The sequence below is a fragment of the Centroberyx affinis genome, unplaced genomic scaffold (genome assembly GCF_046629955.1).
Source record: "Centroberyx affinis isolate AG114_WGS23_722 - 3 ecotype Tasmania unplaced genomic scaffold, CSIRO-AGI_Caff_v1 ptg000792l_1, whole genome shotgun sequence".
Classification (NCBI taxonomy): Eukaryota; Metazoa; Chordata; class Actinopteri; order Beryciformes; family Berycidae; genus Centroberyx; species Centroberyx affinis.
In genome coordinates, this window is record NW_027279398.1 from 46,966 (window position 1) to 59,178 (window position 12,213).

General features: G+C 39.1%; 2 protein-coding genes across 2 annotated transcripts in view; both read right to left on the reverse strand.

Moving 5' to 3' along the window:
• Window positions 1–260: 260 nt before the first annotated feature.
• On the reverse strand, window positions 261–5,416 carry LOC139644821 (sialic acid-binding Ig-like lectin 5). The gene is made up of 9 exons (XM_071520319.1): window positions 5,343–5,416; window positions 4,455–4,542; window positions 3,826–4,188; window positions 3,347–3,658; window positions 2,800–3,063; window positions 1,755–2,060; window positions 1,264–1,345; window positions 861–960; window positions 261–770 (listed from the first exon to the last, which is right to left on the reverse strand). Exons 2-9 carry the CDS (start codon window positions 4,498–4,500, stop codon window positions 261–263), a joined length of 1,983 nt encoding a protein of 660 aa, XP_071376420.1. The 5' UTR covers window positions 4,501–4,542; window positions 5,343–5,416.
• A 5,759-nt stretch (window positions 5,417–11,175) lies between these two features.
• The window catches only part of LOC139644822 (B-cell receptor CD22-like), a 29,191-nt gene continuing 28,153 nt past the window's right edge, over window positions 11,176–12,213 (reverse strand). The window contains exons 14-17 of the mRNA XM_071520320.1: window positions 12,097–12,193; window positions 11,969–11,996; window positions 11,793–11,867; window positions 11,176–11,519 (exon numbers count right to left, since the gene is read on the reverse strand). Coding sequence (XP_071376421.1) covers window positions 11,490–11,519; window positions 11,793–11,867; window positions 11,969–11,996; window positions 12,097–12,193 — 230 coding nt within the window. The 3' untranslated portion in view covers window positions 11,176–11,489. The remainder of the gene's footprint in view (window positions 11,520–11,792; window positions 11,868–11,968; window positions 11,997–12,096; window positions 12,194–12,213) is intronic.

A 12,213-nucleotide genomic window follows, 5' to 3' on the forward strand; every position in this document is an offset into this window, starting at 1 on the left:
GCATCTGAAAGTGGGAGTATTTGTTGTGTTCTTTTATCTTTCTATTTCACTTGATTTGAACTGCACTAGTTTACTTTTTAAGTATTTTATCTTTTGTATCTCTTGTCTGTACTTTTGCACTTTTTAATTGTAAATCTTTTACCTTTACTGTATTTTTATTACTTTGTAAAGCACTTTGAATTGCTCCAGTGTATGAAATGTGCTATACAAATAAAGCTGCCTTGCCTTGCCTTATAACCAATCCTGAAACTAACAAGTGCTCAGTAGTCAGTAGTATTCTTGGTCTTAAATTTAACCTGGGCATATTCACAATCCATCGGCTTTTCTGCACTCTGCTTCGACCTCAGTTCATCATACAGGTTCTCCATCTCCTGTGTCTTGCTCAGACAATTTCTGCCCGTCTTTCCCAGCATGCACCTCTCCTCCTCGAGGTAGGACCTACCGGCCGGCTGCGCATCCCCAGAGTCTTCTCCCTTATTTTTCTTCATGGGCTTCTTGTTCTTCCAAATCACGGTGGAGTACAACACATCACCGCCCTCCTCATTCTTCTTCTCTGTGCTTTTACTGGGTCCTTCCGCGTCGTGCGGCTCAGAGCTTGGCAGGTTGGTGTGGCTCGTCTCAGAGACAGTTGTGGATGAAGACAGAGGTTTAGGGCCTGGGTGAGAGGCCTCTAGGTTTTGTTTATTATTAAAGGTGTATGTATTTGGTTTTTCTGCCCCTCTCAGCACCTTGGTGTTGATGTAGATGTCCTCCTGTGGCATGGTAGGCACCTGAAATCCCAAAAATGTCAGTGGTACAGATATTCTGCTGATCGCTGTTTAATTACCTAAAGGACAGACTTTGTGAGTCTAAAAAGTTACCTCATTTCCCTCCACATTTGTCACAGCTTGGCTCGCCGCAACAGTGCCGGTGTCATCTGTGGTCTGACCCTTAGGAGGGGTGTGGCGCGTCTTCCGAGCCCTGAAAAATACAGTTGGACTTGACAAATTTCATCTTACGTGGTCAAATTCATTTCGGTTTTGTTTTTCCCACCGTGGAATTGTTAGTCGACAGTGTGATCACTGAGAAAATCAATATACTATATACAACAAATTTTCCAGTGTTATGTTGATTTTTCAGTGACAATTATGTGAAGTTTACAAGTATTGACTGGAGTTGTTTGTCCATAGAGTTGATGTGACCACATCGAGTTAAATTAACACAGATGATTTTGCTGTGTATAGGTAATCTGATCACTGTGGGTTTCCCAAACAGTCACCCTACCTGATAGCAAACACCAGAACACACACTAGTGCTGCTGTTAGAACAGCAACTGTGGCGATGAAGAATGGCAACAGCACTTGACCTGGACATGAACATACAAGGGATAACATAATGGAAGGTTAGATTAGCACGGTTATTCAGAATCAAAATATATTTTTTTTTTCTGAGAATAAAGTCAGAATTCTGAGTTTAAAGTTAGAAGTCTGAGTTCTGATTTTATTCTCAGAGTTCACACTTTTTTCTCATAATTCAGACTTTATTCTCAGAATTCTGAGATGAAATTCTGAGATGAAAGTCAGTGGTCAAAAAAGAGAATAAACAGAAATACATACAGATGTAGAGAATATTACCCAGGATTCAGGAGTATAAATGATTATTAATATATGATTATACAGCCAGAACAGAGGTGAATTCACAAGAATTTCAAGAAAGCTTGACGGTTTCCAAAGAGTTGAGAATTAATACTGTCATTCATTGCATAAAAGATTAACCTTGGACTTGTAGAGACTCCAGGCTGTGAACACAAAACTGACGACTGACAGATGCTACAGAGTTGGTGCTGTGGCAGACCAGGGTGGAAGGATCCTTCCCCTGTGCTCGATTCATGGTGATGAAGCTCCTCAGACCTGTGTCATTCAGAGGCTCATGCCTGATGGTAAGCTTGTCAGAATGATTGACGGGTGTCCCATCCAACTGCCACTTTACAGTGGGAGGAGGATTTCCCACAGTCTCGCAGGAACAGTTGATCTGGGCTGCAGTTCTGATGCAGCCAGAGGAGAACAGGATCTCAGGAGCAGCTGTAGTGCAAAAAGAAGAATGACAAGGGCTCGGTCAAAGAGGTGTTTTTTGGCACAAAATGGTACGCTACGCATTTAAATGAATTATTTCCACCTAAACTGTCTGATAAGCTTCATTTGTTAAACAATTAGCCTACTTTAGCAAATAATAGCAACACATCAGAGAAGAAACAAACCTACTACTGTCATCAGTTTTACTATGCACCGACTCACTCACTGCATGTTATCCAGTGCATTACAGTAATATTCCACACCATCATAAATATGCATCTTATTGATAGTGAAATTATGTCCAGTTTCCTAACAGTGAGGTATCTGACTGACTGACTCTGCGACAAAGAGGCACTTCAGCTGCAGAATGTCCTGCCATAACCACCATGACATATTACGCATAACCAGGTTTACTAATGAGGTCATTAATCAAGTTAAATGAATTAGCAAATATTTCGATGTCAACTGTCTTCACATAACACATGGGCGGTAGTAATGTTATCTCTGTATCTTAAAGCATTAAAGAGTTATAGTAGTTTCAAGAAAGTATATAGAGGGAACCTGTGGTGTAAGTGTGACATGATAACATGTATTGCTCTTAAAGTATTATGTTATTATGTATTATGTTATTATGCATGAGAATGTATCTACACACAGACAGACCATGACAAAATAATGTACCACATACAATGTACAATGCCTATAGACATAATCAACAGTAACCATGACAGCCTATAGATCTACTTACATCCAAAGTCAAGCAGAACCGTCGCATTAGCTTCTCCATGAGCGTTCTTTGCTTCACACATATACGGCCCTTTCTTTTTCCTGTCAATGTTATTGAGGGTGACGTTGTTTTCTGACCCAACAACAAGTTTTTGATCTCCATCCACTCTGTACCAGGTGTATTTCACTGCTGGGTTGGCATCGCTCCTGCAGGCCAGAGTCACTGCGCTGCCCGCCTGCACCAGACCAGAGGGGCTGACTGACACTGAGGGCAGCCTGGGAGCATCTGGAAAAAAGGATGAATCAATCATACATGTTATTTGTAGGCCTAACACTGTCTGTCGCAGGTTCTGATATCTGTATACTGTAGGAATAACTCACATTTTGTCGTCGGAAGCAAGAATATTGACACCTTTTTCTAACATGCAATCAAAAGAATAATTTTCTCTCTCAACTACATTGCTTTTTGCCACTATCTTAAACTGAATTAAGTAAAAACAAATTTCACAGCGCAGGCAATAAGTTCAACTACCATGTCACAATTTTGCTCAAAGGACAGATGAACTCACATAAAATACTGACGGTTGATCTTGCTGCAGCGGACAGGTTCTTACTGCCAGCTTGTTGGTTGTACAGAGCAGTGCAGGAGATCGTCTGTCCATCGTGGAGGCGAGAAGCAGTGAAGGTCAGAACAGAAGTCATGACTTTAGTTTTATCCTGATTCTCCTTCAGTGTCTCCTGGCTTTTCCCCAGTCTGGGGGTCCATGTCAGAGTTGGAGGAAGAGAAGGACAGGGAGCTGCAGCAGAGCAGCTCAAACTCACTGAGCTCCCCTCCTTCATCTCCAGTCTGGATGGTGTTAGAGTCGGACTGGGAGGAGCAGCTGGAATGAAGACACATTTGGACCAGTTACTAAATGAACAGTCAATCCTATTCGCGTCATTCTTTGATTTGCAGTGCAGGAAAACCCATAACAAATTCAATGAACCACTACAAGGGCAATTTGGATAAATAAACATCAATTGCCAGTAACTGGATATCAGGACTTACCTTCGACCACAATGTTCACTGTTGTGTCAGGAAATGTATATTTCAGGTTGTTTTGACATTGTAGTCTGAAAAAATATTCACCACTGTAATCAGTAGTCATGTTATTCAACGTTGTGGTGCAGTCCTTTTTTATTAAGTCTCCTGTTACTTCTCCATGTAGTCTCTGTCTAGCTTGTTGTTCAGTTGGATCACTTGTACCAAACACTTCATCGCCACCTATTCTCCATATTGCTGTACATGTGTTATCTAAGTCTGATGTAAATCTCTCCGCTATGTTAAAGGAGCAGGGGATGGTCACACAGGATCCACTCAGCACCGCTATAGTCTGAGGCATAAAGGCTTCAAATGTTTGGCACAGGGAACCTGAAACACAAAACAAAACTGATGATGTAATGTACTGTGCTAATTTCCTACTAAAACCGCAGAAATGTAGCATATCTTGTTTGTTAGGACATATGTTGTTTTTTTTTTGTTATAAAATAATATTGAAATCCCAAGGCCTGAAAAGTACAGGTGGCATGTCACACTATGATACGTGATATTCAGTCTCTGACAGGGACTGACTGTGTCTCTAAGATGTTGCACTCAGCTCTTTGCAACACCAAAATGTTGTGGTTACAGTAACTCACCTTGCAGCAGACAGCCGATGAGAAGGAGTCTTAGAGCTCCAGCCATGTTGGTTTGTCAGGAGAGAGAGAAGCTGCAGTTTAGAGGAGTCTGGAGATTACAGATGGAACAGTTTAGATGTGTGGTACATGTCATTTGTAAATGGGTTTCTGAAGGCTGATACCGATAGTGATATTTTAGACCGAAGTCACTGATAGATTATGGTTTGTGAATATTATTTTGACAATGCAAAACCTCCTCCAGGTTTCATGTGTTCTTGGTTTCTTGGAATAGCTGAGACCCACCCCCCAACATCCTTTCCCCCTTAACGGTAGACTTTTCCTTTGTCTGTTCCTCAAGGTAATCTAGTCCTAATAATGAGACGACTTAATCTGCATAAACCTCAGTTGGTAGTTAGTTCTTATTTCATTTTGCAAGCAGACAAATTTGGTTTAGTTTAGCTTGATTTCAGTTTACGTCTTAGTTTTAGTTTGCGGTAATAACCTTGAAGCCAATTCACAGCAATGTGCATGTGCAGTACAAAACAGTAATGCTAACCCTAATATTTCTTTGCAGCTGTACTAATTGAAAACTATAAGTTAATATATAAATAAATGATTACGTATGAATGCTGACAGGTCTAAATCCTATGTGACCTAGCTTAATGAATCAATACAACACTTTTTTTGGAGTTCATACAACCTGAATAATATAAAAATCACATAATTAAAGTTAATTCTGATGACTTCCACATTGCTCTTAGCTTTCAAACATTGCAAATATATGATCAGTGATGTAAGCTCCAACATTTATTTGAATCAAAGTTTACTTTTAGAGTTTATAGCCAATCTCATCATCTTTTTCTTAAGGTTCGGTGAATTCATACGCACTGTAGTGAAGATATAACTCACGTTTCCATCAGGTTTGTTCAGCAGATGGATGGACGATGCAAAGAGAAGTGAAGTTGCTTTTTCCACTAATAGCCTGTGTAAGAGTGGCTTTGAAAATGAGGAACTTGCAGAAGTAGATGGTTGTGTGTGTGTGTGTGTGTGTGTGAGAGAGAGAGAGAGAGAGAGAGAGAGAGAGAGAGAGTTGATGCAAAGATAATGACCATTAACACGACAGACCTTACCACAGTACCTTCCTGGTCCTCCTATCAGCCACCATCACATCTCAGCCCATTTTTCCACTAGTATGTTGTGCACTTTTTACTTTAAATGCTCAAAGTAGCATGGTAATAGTTTTAATGACACAGTGGAAACTGTTTGGCCTTGTTGTAGAAATTAAATCATTGATAATAGCGCTGTGATGTCTCTGTCACTTAAAGAGCAGCTCAAACAAATGAATACACTTACAAGGGATTTGCTGTCAAATATAGACAAACTCAGAAATGAATCTATTCCTCTGTCAAATGTCATTATTGTTGAGTAGCTGTTACACATAATGGGACTCAAAATTCATAGCATACTTTATTTAATTGTAATTACATGAGAACTGGAGTCCCTGTGTTCTTTGGCAGCCTGTTATGACCCCTCTGCTCTGTGTTGGGTTTCTCTCTCTCTCTCTCTCTCTCCCTCTCTCTCCCTCATCTGTGGGTGTGTCTGATGAGCAACAGGTTATGTGCTGTGATTGGTTGCTGTGTGTGATTGTGTAGGTGTGTCCTGGCTGGTGATTGGTTCCTGCTGAGTACTCCAGAGTACAAAACTGCCGCCACCTGTCCAGAGATGTCTCCCTTCTTTGCCAGCTTTCAACCTGCCAGCACATTAGTTCTGCACCTTTGTTGTGTTGATGCTTTTATAGTTTGCCCTGGGGGTTGTAGGGGTGGGCGGCCTTTTTGTTTGAAAGCCTGTTTACTCCGGTTTCTTCCTTGGTTAGGAGTTTAGGTGAGTCTCCTGCAATTTTAGTTGTTCTTTTCAAACGGGTAAGAATAGGATATGTTTAGCTTTCTTTTTGTTTATTACTTTGGCCATGTACCCACCCTGAGGGGTATTCCAGAAAGCAGGATTGGCAAGTTATCCAGATCTGTTAACTCAGAATTCACGGAAATCTGTGATTTTCTGTTCCAAAAACCGAGATCAAAGAGTAAGTCTAGATCAGTTACTATGGCAACTTAAGTTCTCATGCTAACCTGCTCTGTGACAGGTTTACTTGAGGCTGACTTGAGTTAACCCGACTGAGCCTGCAGCATTTATTAAGCATCACACAAGTCAGTTCATTCAACTTTTCTGGAAAATGGCTATAAACCTTTCATGGAAGATCCCATATGTCGACGCTCAAAGCTCAAATCATTTCCAGGGCTTTACATCGAAAGGGTGACCGGCCGCAATATATTTTGTCATAAATGATGATGCTACAGTAGCATGTCATCGCGAGCGTTACCGTTTTTAAAAGAGTCAATTTATCTGAACAGCCTTCTTCAGCCTCTCATTTCCCCTTACCTCTATCCATACGTTGCCCTTCGTGTTTTCGCTACTGGAAGCTCTCTGTATAACACCGTAGACCGAGATAAGAGATATTAATTATGAATGTGATAAACCTACCCTTTATATAGGCGCGTGTGTCCTGGGGGTCTAGCTGCTCTGATCTCCTTCATGACATCATCTGTCAGAGTAAGGGCCAGCTCTGCTGCTGTGGAAGGTGGTGCTGGGACCCTCACCTGTTTTACGTGCCTCAGCCTTTTTCCAATTAGCTACAGAGTGGAAGTGAAATGCGTCTAGGCCTACATTTAAGCTACTATTAAGAAAATGAAGTAGGCTAGTTATAAGCAAATAAAATCCTACGAGTTTGAATTATGTTATTATACTTTTTTTTTTTTTTCTTTGTTACCAAGTGCATTTCATGCCGCCTGGATTACACCTAAATTAAATATATAAAAAGTCATGAGAGTGTACAATTCAGGCAATATGTTGCATCCTTCCTAGTAATTAAACATTCTTTTACAGAGGTCTATTAAATGTTGAATGACCAAAACATTAAACGTGACAGTTAACTCACGCATTAACTCCATCTACAATTTTTTGACATGGCAAGTCTCGCAAGTGTTGCTGGTGTGTTTTATTTTGTTTTTTGAAAATATGCTGGAATTCACTGTAAGCTGTCATTAATATTTCATGTTCGGCTGGAGTGAAATATGACGCTCTGCTTGTCGCCTCTGAATCCATCAATCCTATTTTCAGTCCTCGATTGAGGATGGCTTTATATAAATTCACCGTGAACGCGCATAGTTCAGTATCAACCTATCCGGAGTTGATCAAGCCCGATCACTGAAATCTGAATCAGTTGAGTGAATCAGACTGCGCTTCAAATCTTCATCTTAGATAGTGAAAGCTAAACTTACAGTTAGCAATAATGTTCTTATCCTTCTCTTATTTCCAAGTTCTGCAGTTTTATTGTTTTCATTCTGAAAGAGTCGTCACCTACAAGCCTCCACCGCACCCTGCTGCAGCGAGTGGGGTGTAGCTGCAGCCCGGGGTACCTCCATACAGGTGGGTGCTAACTCCAAGTGGGAGGTGCTTGGCTTCAAATGGGATGGCTGACTACGACAGCGACAGACTGATTAGCTGCCATTTGGAGCACTGCTCGACTATAGCATGCTTCGTTGTGGAAGTGAGTATGGCTTATCACAAAGATTTGCTTGACTCTAACAGTTTTTGGATGTATTTAACACCAAATGTAACATCGACGAACATGTTATGTTAAATCGGGACAAGCCAGATTTGACAACGCCCTTTTAATAATTAGACTTATTTTTTAATTTCTAGTCATCGCTGTACAGGCAATAATGGCAGTGAACTACACCCTCTTGTGTAATATTTCTTAATTATAAACTGCTAGGTCTACATATGCATTGATTATGTCCTGCCAGGCCTATATATTGTGAACCATAATCCGGAGTGGGTTATTCTTATTCCCACATCACCGTACAATTTTGTGACAACTTGAAGTTTCTCGCTATTGATCGTGCTTGTAGCCTACTGTATAGAAAGCATGTTAAAGCATGCACTGCAGAAACGCCAAATAAAATGTCACCGAAATTCCTCCTTTGACATTATCATTTCCTTTACAACTATGTCAAACTTGGGTCAGATGACTCATCCATCACACCAATTGTTAATTCCAGTGCACACAGATTATTCATTTGAGAATGTGGACGTGTTAAACCAGGTGCACGTGTTGCCACATAAATATTTTTTTCCTATGTGACCCATGGGGGGGGGGGGGCTCTGTATTTGTTTTTGTTTTTACTGACATACATTTCTATTTTAAAAAAACAAGAAAAAACAAAAACAAAAAACATGCTGGACCAACATCCATGTAGAAAATGTGGCCTTCATCGCTGATATGATGAAATAATGTTATTACAAGCACGTAATGGAGCCTTGAAATAGGCCTACTTATTTTTGAAGCACTACACATTCAGTAGGCTATGGATTTATTTTTAATGCAGCCAAACTGAGTGAGCTTTGTGTAAACGGTTTGTGGCCAAATGGTAATTATTTATGTGACATCTTGTGTGTTCTGTTTTTTTTTTTTTTAAGGTAACATCAACATGCTGCAGTGCAAAGATAAACCTTCAGCAGGTAGGCTACCAGGCTGAAAGCGCTTTGGCCATGGGAACAAAGACTGTGAACAAAGTGGATGAAATAAATTAAGCCTCAAAACCTGAACTCTGGTGTTGACTCTGTCATTTTGTCTTGTAACTCTGCTTGCTAAAAACCGAACAACATTTGTATTGGCTTGTGTATATGCACAGGCTTCTGTTTGCTTATCAGTTAATACTGGTTAATACTGGGGAGACAGGATGGGTGGGTATAGAAACTTTGTTTTGTTTTCAATAGGCTATATCAAGGGCTTGGAGCCAAAGGGGCGTAAATGCGAATATGAGTATTCAATTGAAAGGTCTCAGTGAGATCTTTTCAGTGCCATAAAGACACAACTGAAATCATGACCCATAAGTTTTAATTTTGTTTGCTGCCAAAAGGGCGTAACTGCACTTATGCCCTTTTGACACCTAGCAAAACCACTTTTGACACTGAACAAGCATTGTGGGTAGAGAACTCTAACAGCACTTCGGTCAACTCAAAATGCATGCTGACATAAGTAATGCTAGCATGGCAGCATGATCACTTCATTTTTATTATCCTATTCATATTCTAATTAATATTCTAGGTCAATATTAGATGAATGTAAATATGTTAATATTCCCATGAAATACTTAGGCCTATAGATTCAAAATGTTATTTTATAATGTTAGGAGTGTGAACTGGTCAAGATGAGCTCTGAGAGACAGACTGCTGGTAGCTGAAGTTCTCCCTCAGTGTTATGAGGAGTTTTACAGGTCTTTGAATGTGTCCCAGGACACGTCAGTAAGTGATGCGTCCTGGGACACGTACAAAAATGTATTATACTAGCAAAAGAGAAAAAAATGTAGTAGTTTAGAATCAAAAGTATTTCTTATGTCTATAGAGGTTTATTAAAAAGGTTTATTAAAAGTTTTTAACAGAAAAAAATTATAAATCAATTTGATATGTTCCATGTAGCCTACAATTTTAAAGGCCTTGGTGAAAGTTGCTGAGCATTACTTCAAGATAAAGATATTCATTCTGATGATTGAAGTGTAATTGCTAGATTTGTATTAAAATGAATGTGTTATACAGTTGTTTACTTACATACACCCATATTCTACATGGCTGTATTATTCACTTTTAAAAAAAAAAAGTTAACAAATATAATTAATCTTAAATTGTAGCAATATTGTTTTTATAGTAATATTCAATCTGATAAAATAAAAGGTTAAAATATTGTGCTTAGTATGTGGTAACGGCAGCTGATCCAAGTTGGGCTCCAAGCCCTCGATATTGTGGGTTTTTTTTCAGTCTGATTACATCAATGAATACTACAACTCCCACTTGGAGTTGCTCCAGGCTGCAACTATACATACTTGGCTGCAGTCTGCTTTTAATAACATATGTAGCGTACAATACCTTTTATATATATATTTTTAATTTGCACTAACTAAACATTTAACCATTTGAAAGAAAAATAAGTAGCGAAATGTAACTTTGAGAAAGCAACTAATAACTGATTACAGAAATTGAAAAACGAACACGTTAAGTTACTTGTTACCATAAAAGTAATCTGATTACTGTAATGCGTTACTTTGTAATGTGTTACCCCCAACACTGGTGATGAGGAGAAGCACCATACAGAGGACAATGTTCCATCGCCTCGCAGGGACCCCCTGGGTTTCTAAGGCATGAATGCCGAGGAGCTCAGGTTGGTGATTCGTATTAAAGAGGCAGAGGTGGGGCTCCTTTTGTTGCACTGTAAACTAGTGGGAAAGGCACAGGAGGTGTGTGCCAGCCTTACAATTGAGCAAAGTTTAAACTATGACATTGTATTATGAAATTAATTCTGTGAAAGCTTTGTACACTGAAGGAAAACTGTAGAGCAAATATTTCTCCCTCAGCAGCCGGGGTGTTTTGCCACTACTGTTCTCTCTTCTCTTTTTTTCTCACTTTCTGATGCCACAAAGTTTGAAAATGCTGATAGATTGTTCTGTATGACAAAAACACCTGTTACTGTGTGCTGTATTAATGTAATCTGTGAGAGTGAATTAAGATTAATTACTAATCAACAAAATCCAAATAAACAATGAAACTCCACTTCTATATTATTGGAAGAGAAATTGAAAAAATTAAAATATTCACAAACATGCTCTTTATTATTTCAAAAATAGTCCAAACAAATTTGACTCTATGAAGATTAAGAATATGGTATCACAACAGGATACGGTCATTATACAGAACAAGTGAATGTCTATAAATTCCACAAAATGGCTGTAGTATCAAAAGAAACAGACAAGCAAAAAAATCAAACCAACATATTTGATATTAAATATGCTCAACTGACAATATGTGTTTAATACCTGTTCTGCCTTAAACACTTGGAAACTCAAAGCAATTCAAACATTTTCAATTTCTTATTTTTTCGATTCAAAAATTTCCAGCTCACTGCAAATTTTGTTCATCAAAAACTGGAGATTTGCAGCGCCCTTTTCACCACATCTGTGAGGGTGGAGGAGGATCCTGGAACAGAAAATTGTCAGATTACGATAACTGTGCCGTTCTTGCACAGTGAGACTCAAAGAAACCTCCTGGAAATGTCCTAAGATAGTATACTCTTGGAGCAATTGATTTATACTGCACATGCACAACTATTTTAGAAATGTTTTTTATTATAAATGACCCAACTAGAGATGTTCTCTGTAGCACGTTTGACATTGAAATTGTTTCAGATAGACTCTTCCACGGTTATCGGATCTAGAGAAGCAACAGCCTTGCCAGGATGATGTCACTTACCTTGCTCACCTGCAGGGTGTCATATTCAGGACAAACAGCAGAAAGCTGCAGCGAAGCATACGTGTCTTCTTCCCTCTTTAAAAATATAAACACACTTGCAGAAAATCAGACAGTACAGTAGATTGCAGAAGAAACACATCAATAAAGACAAATCAATTAAAACACTAATAGCTTACCCTTAGTCTCTTGGAGAGCCTGGAAAAACTGTGTTGGAAGGTACAGTATTTTTAGAAGCATCATCAGTGGCCACTGTTAACATGTTTTTGTGTTAATGCTAATGTGTTGGAATAAATGTATCACTTACTGGTTGACTTTGTAACAACAAATCCCAATAGTTATCATGTGAAGACATGCCATTGCAGACATAATAATCGGGGATATTATGAACAGCCACTGATATTCTGAAAAATATATATAATAT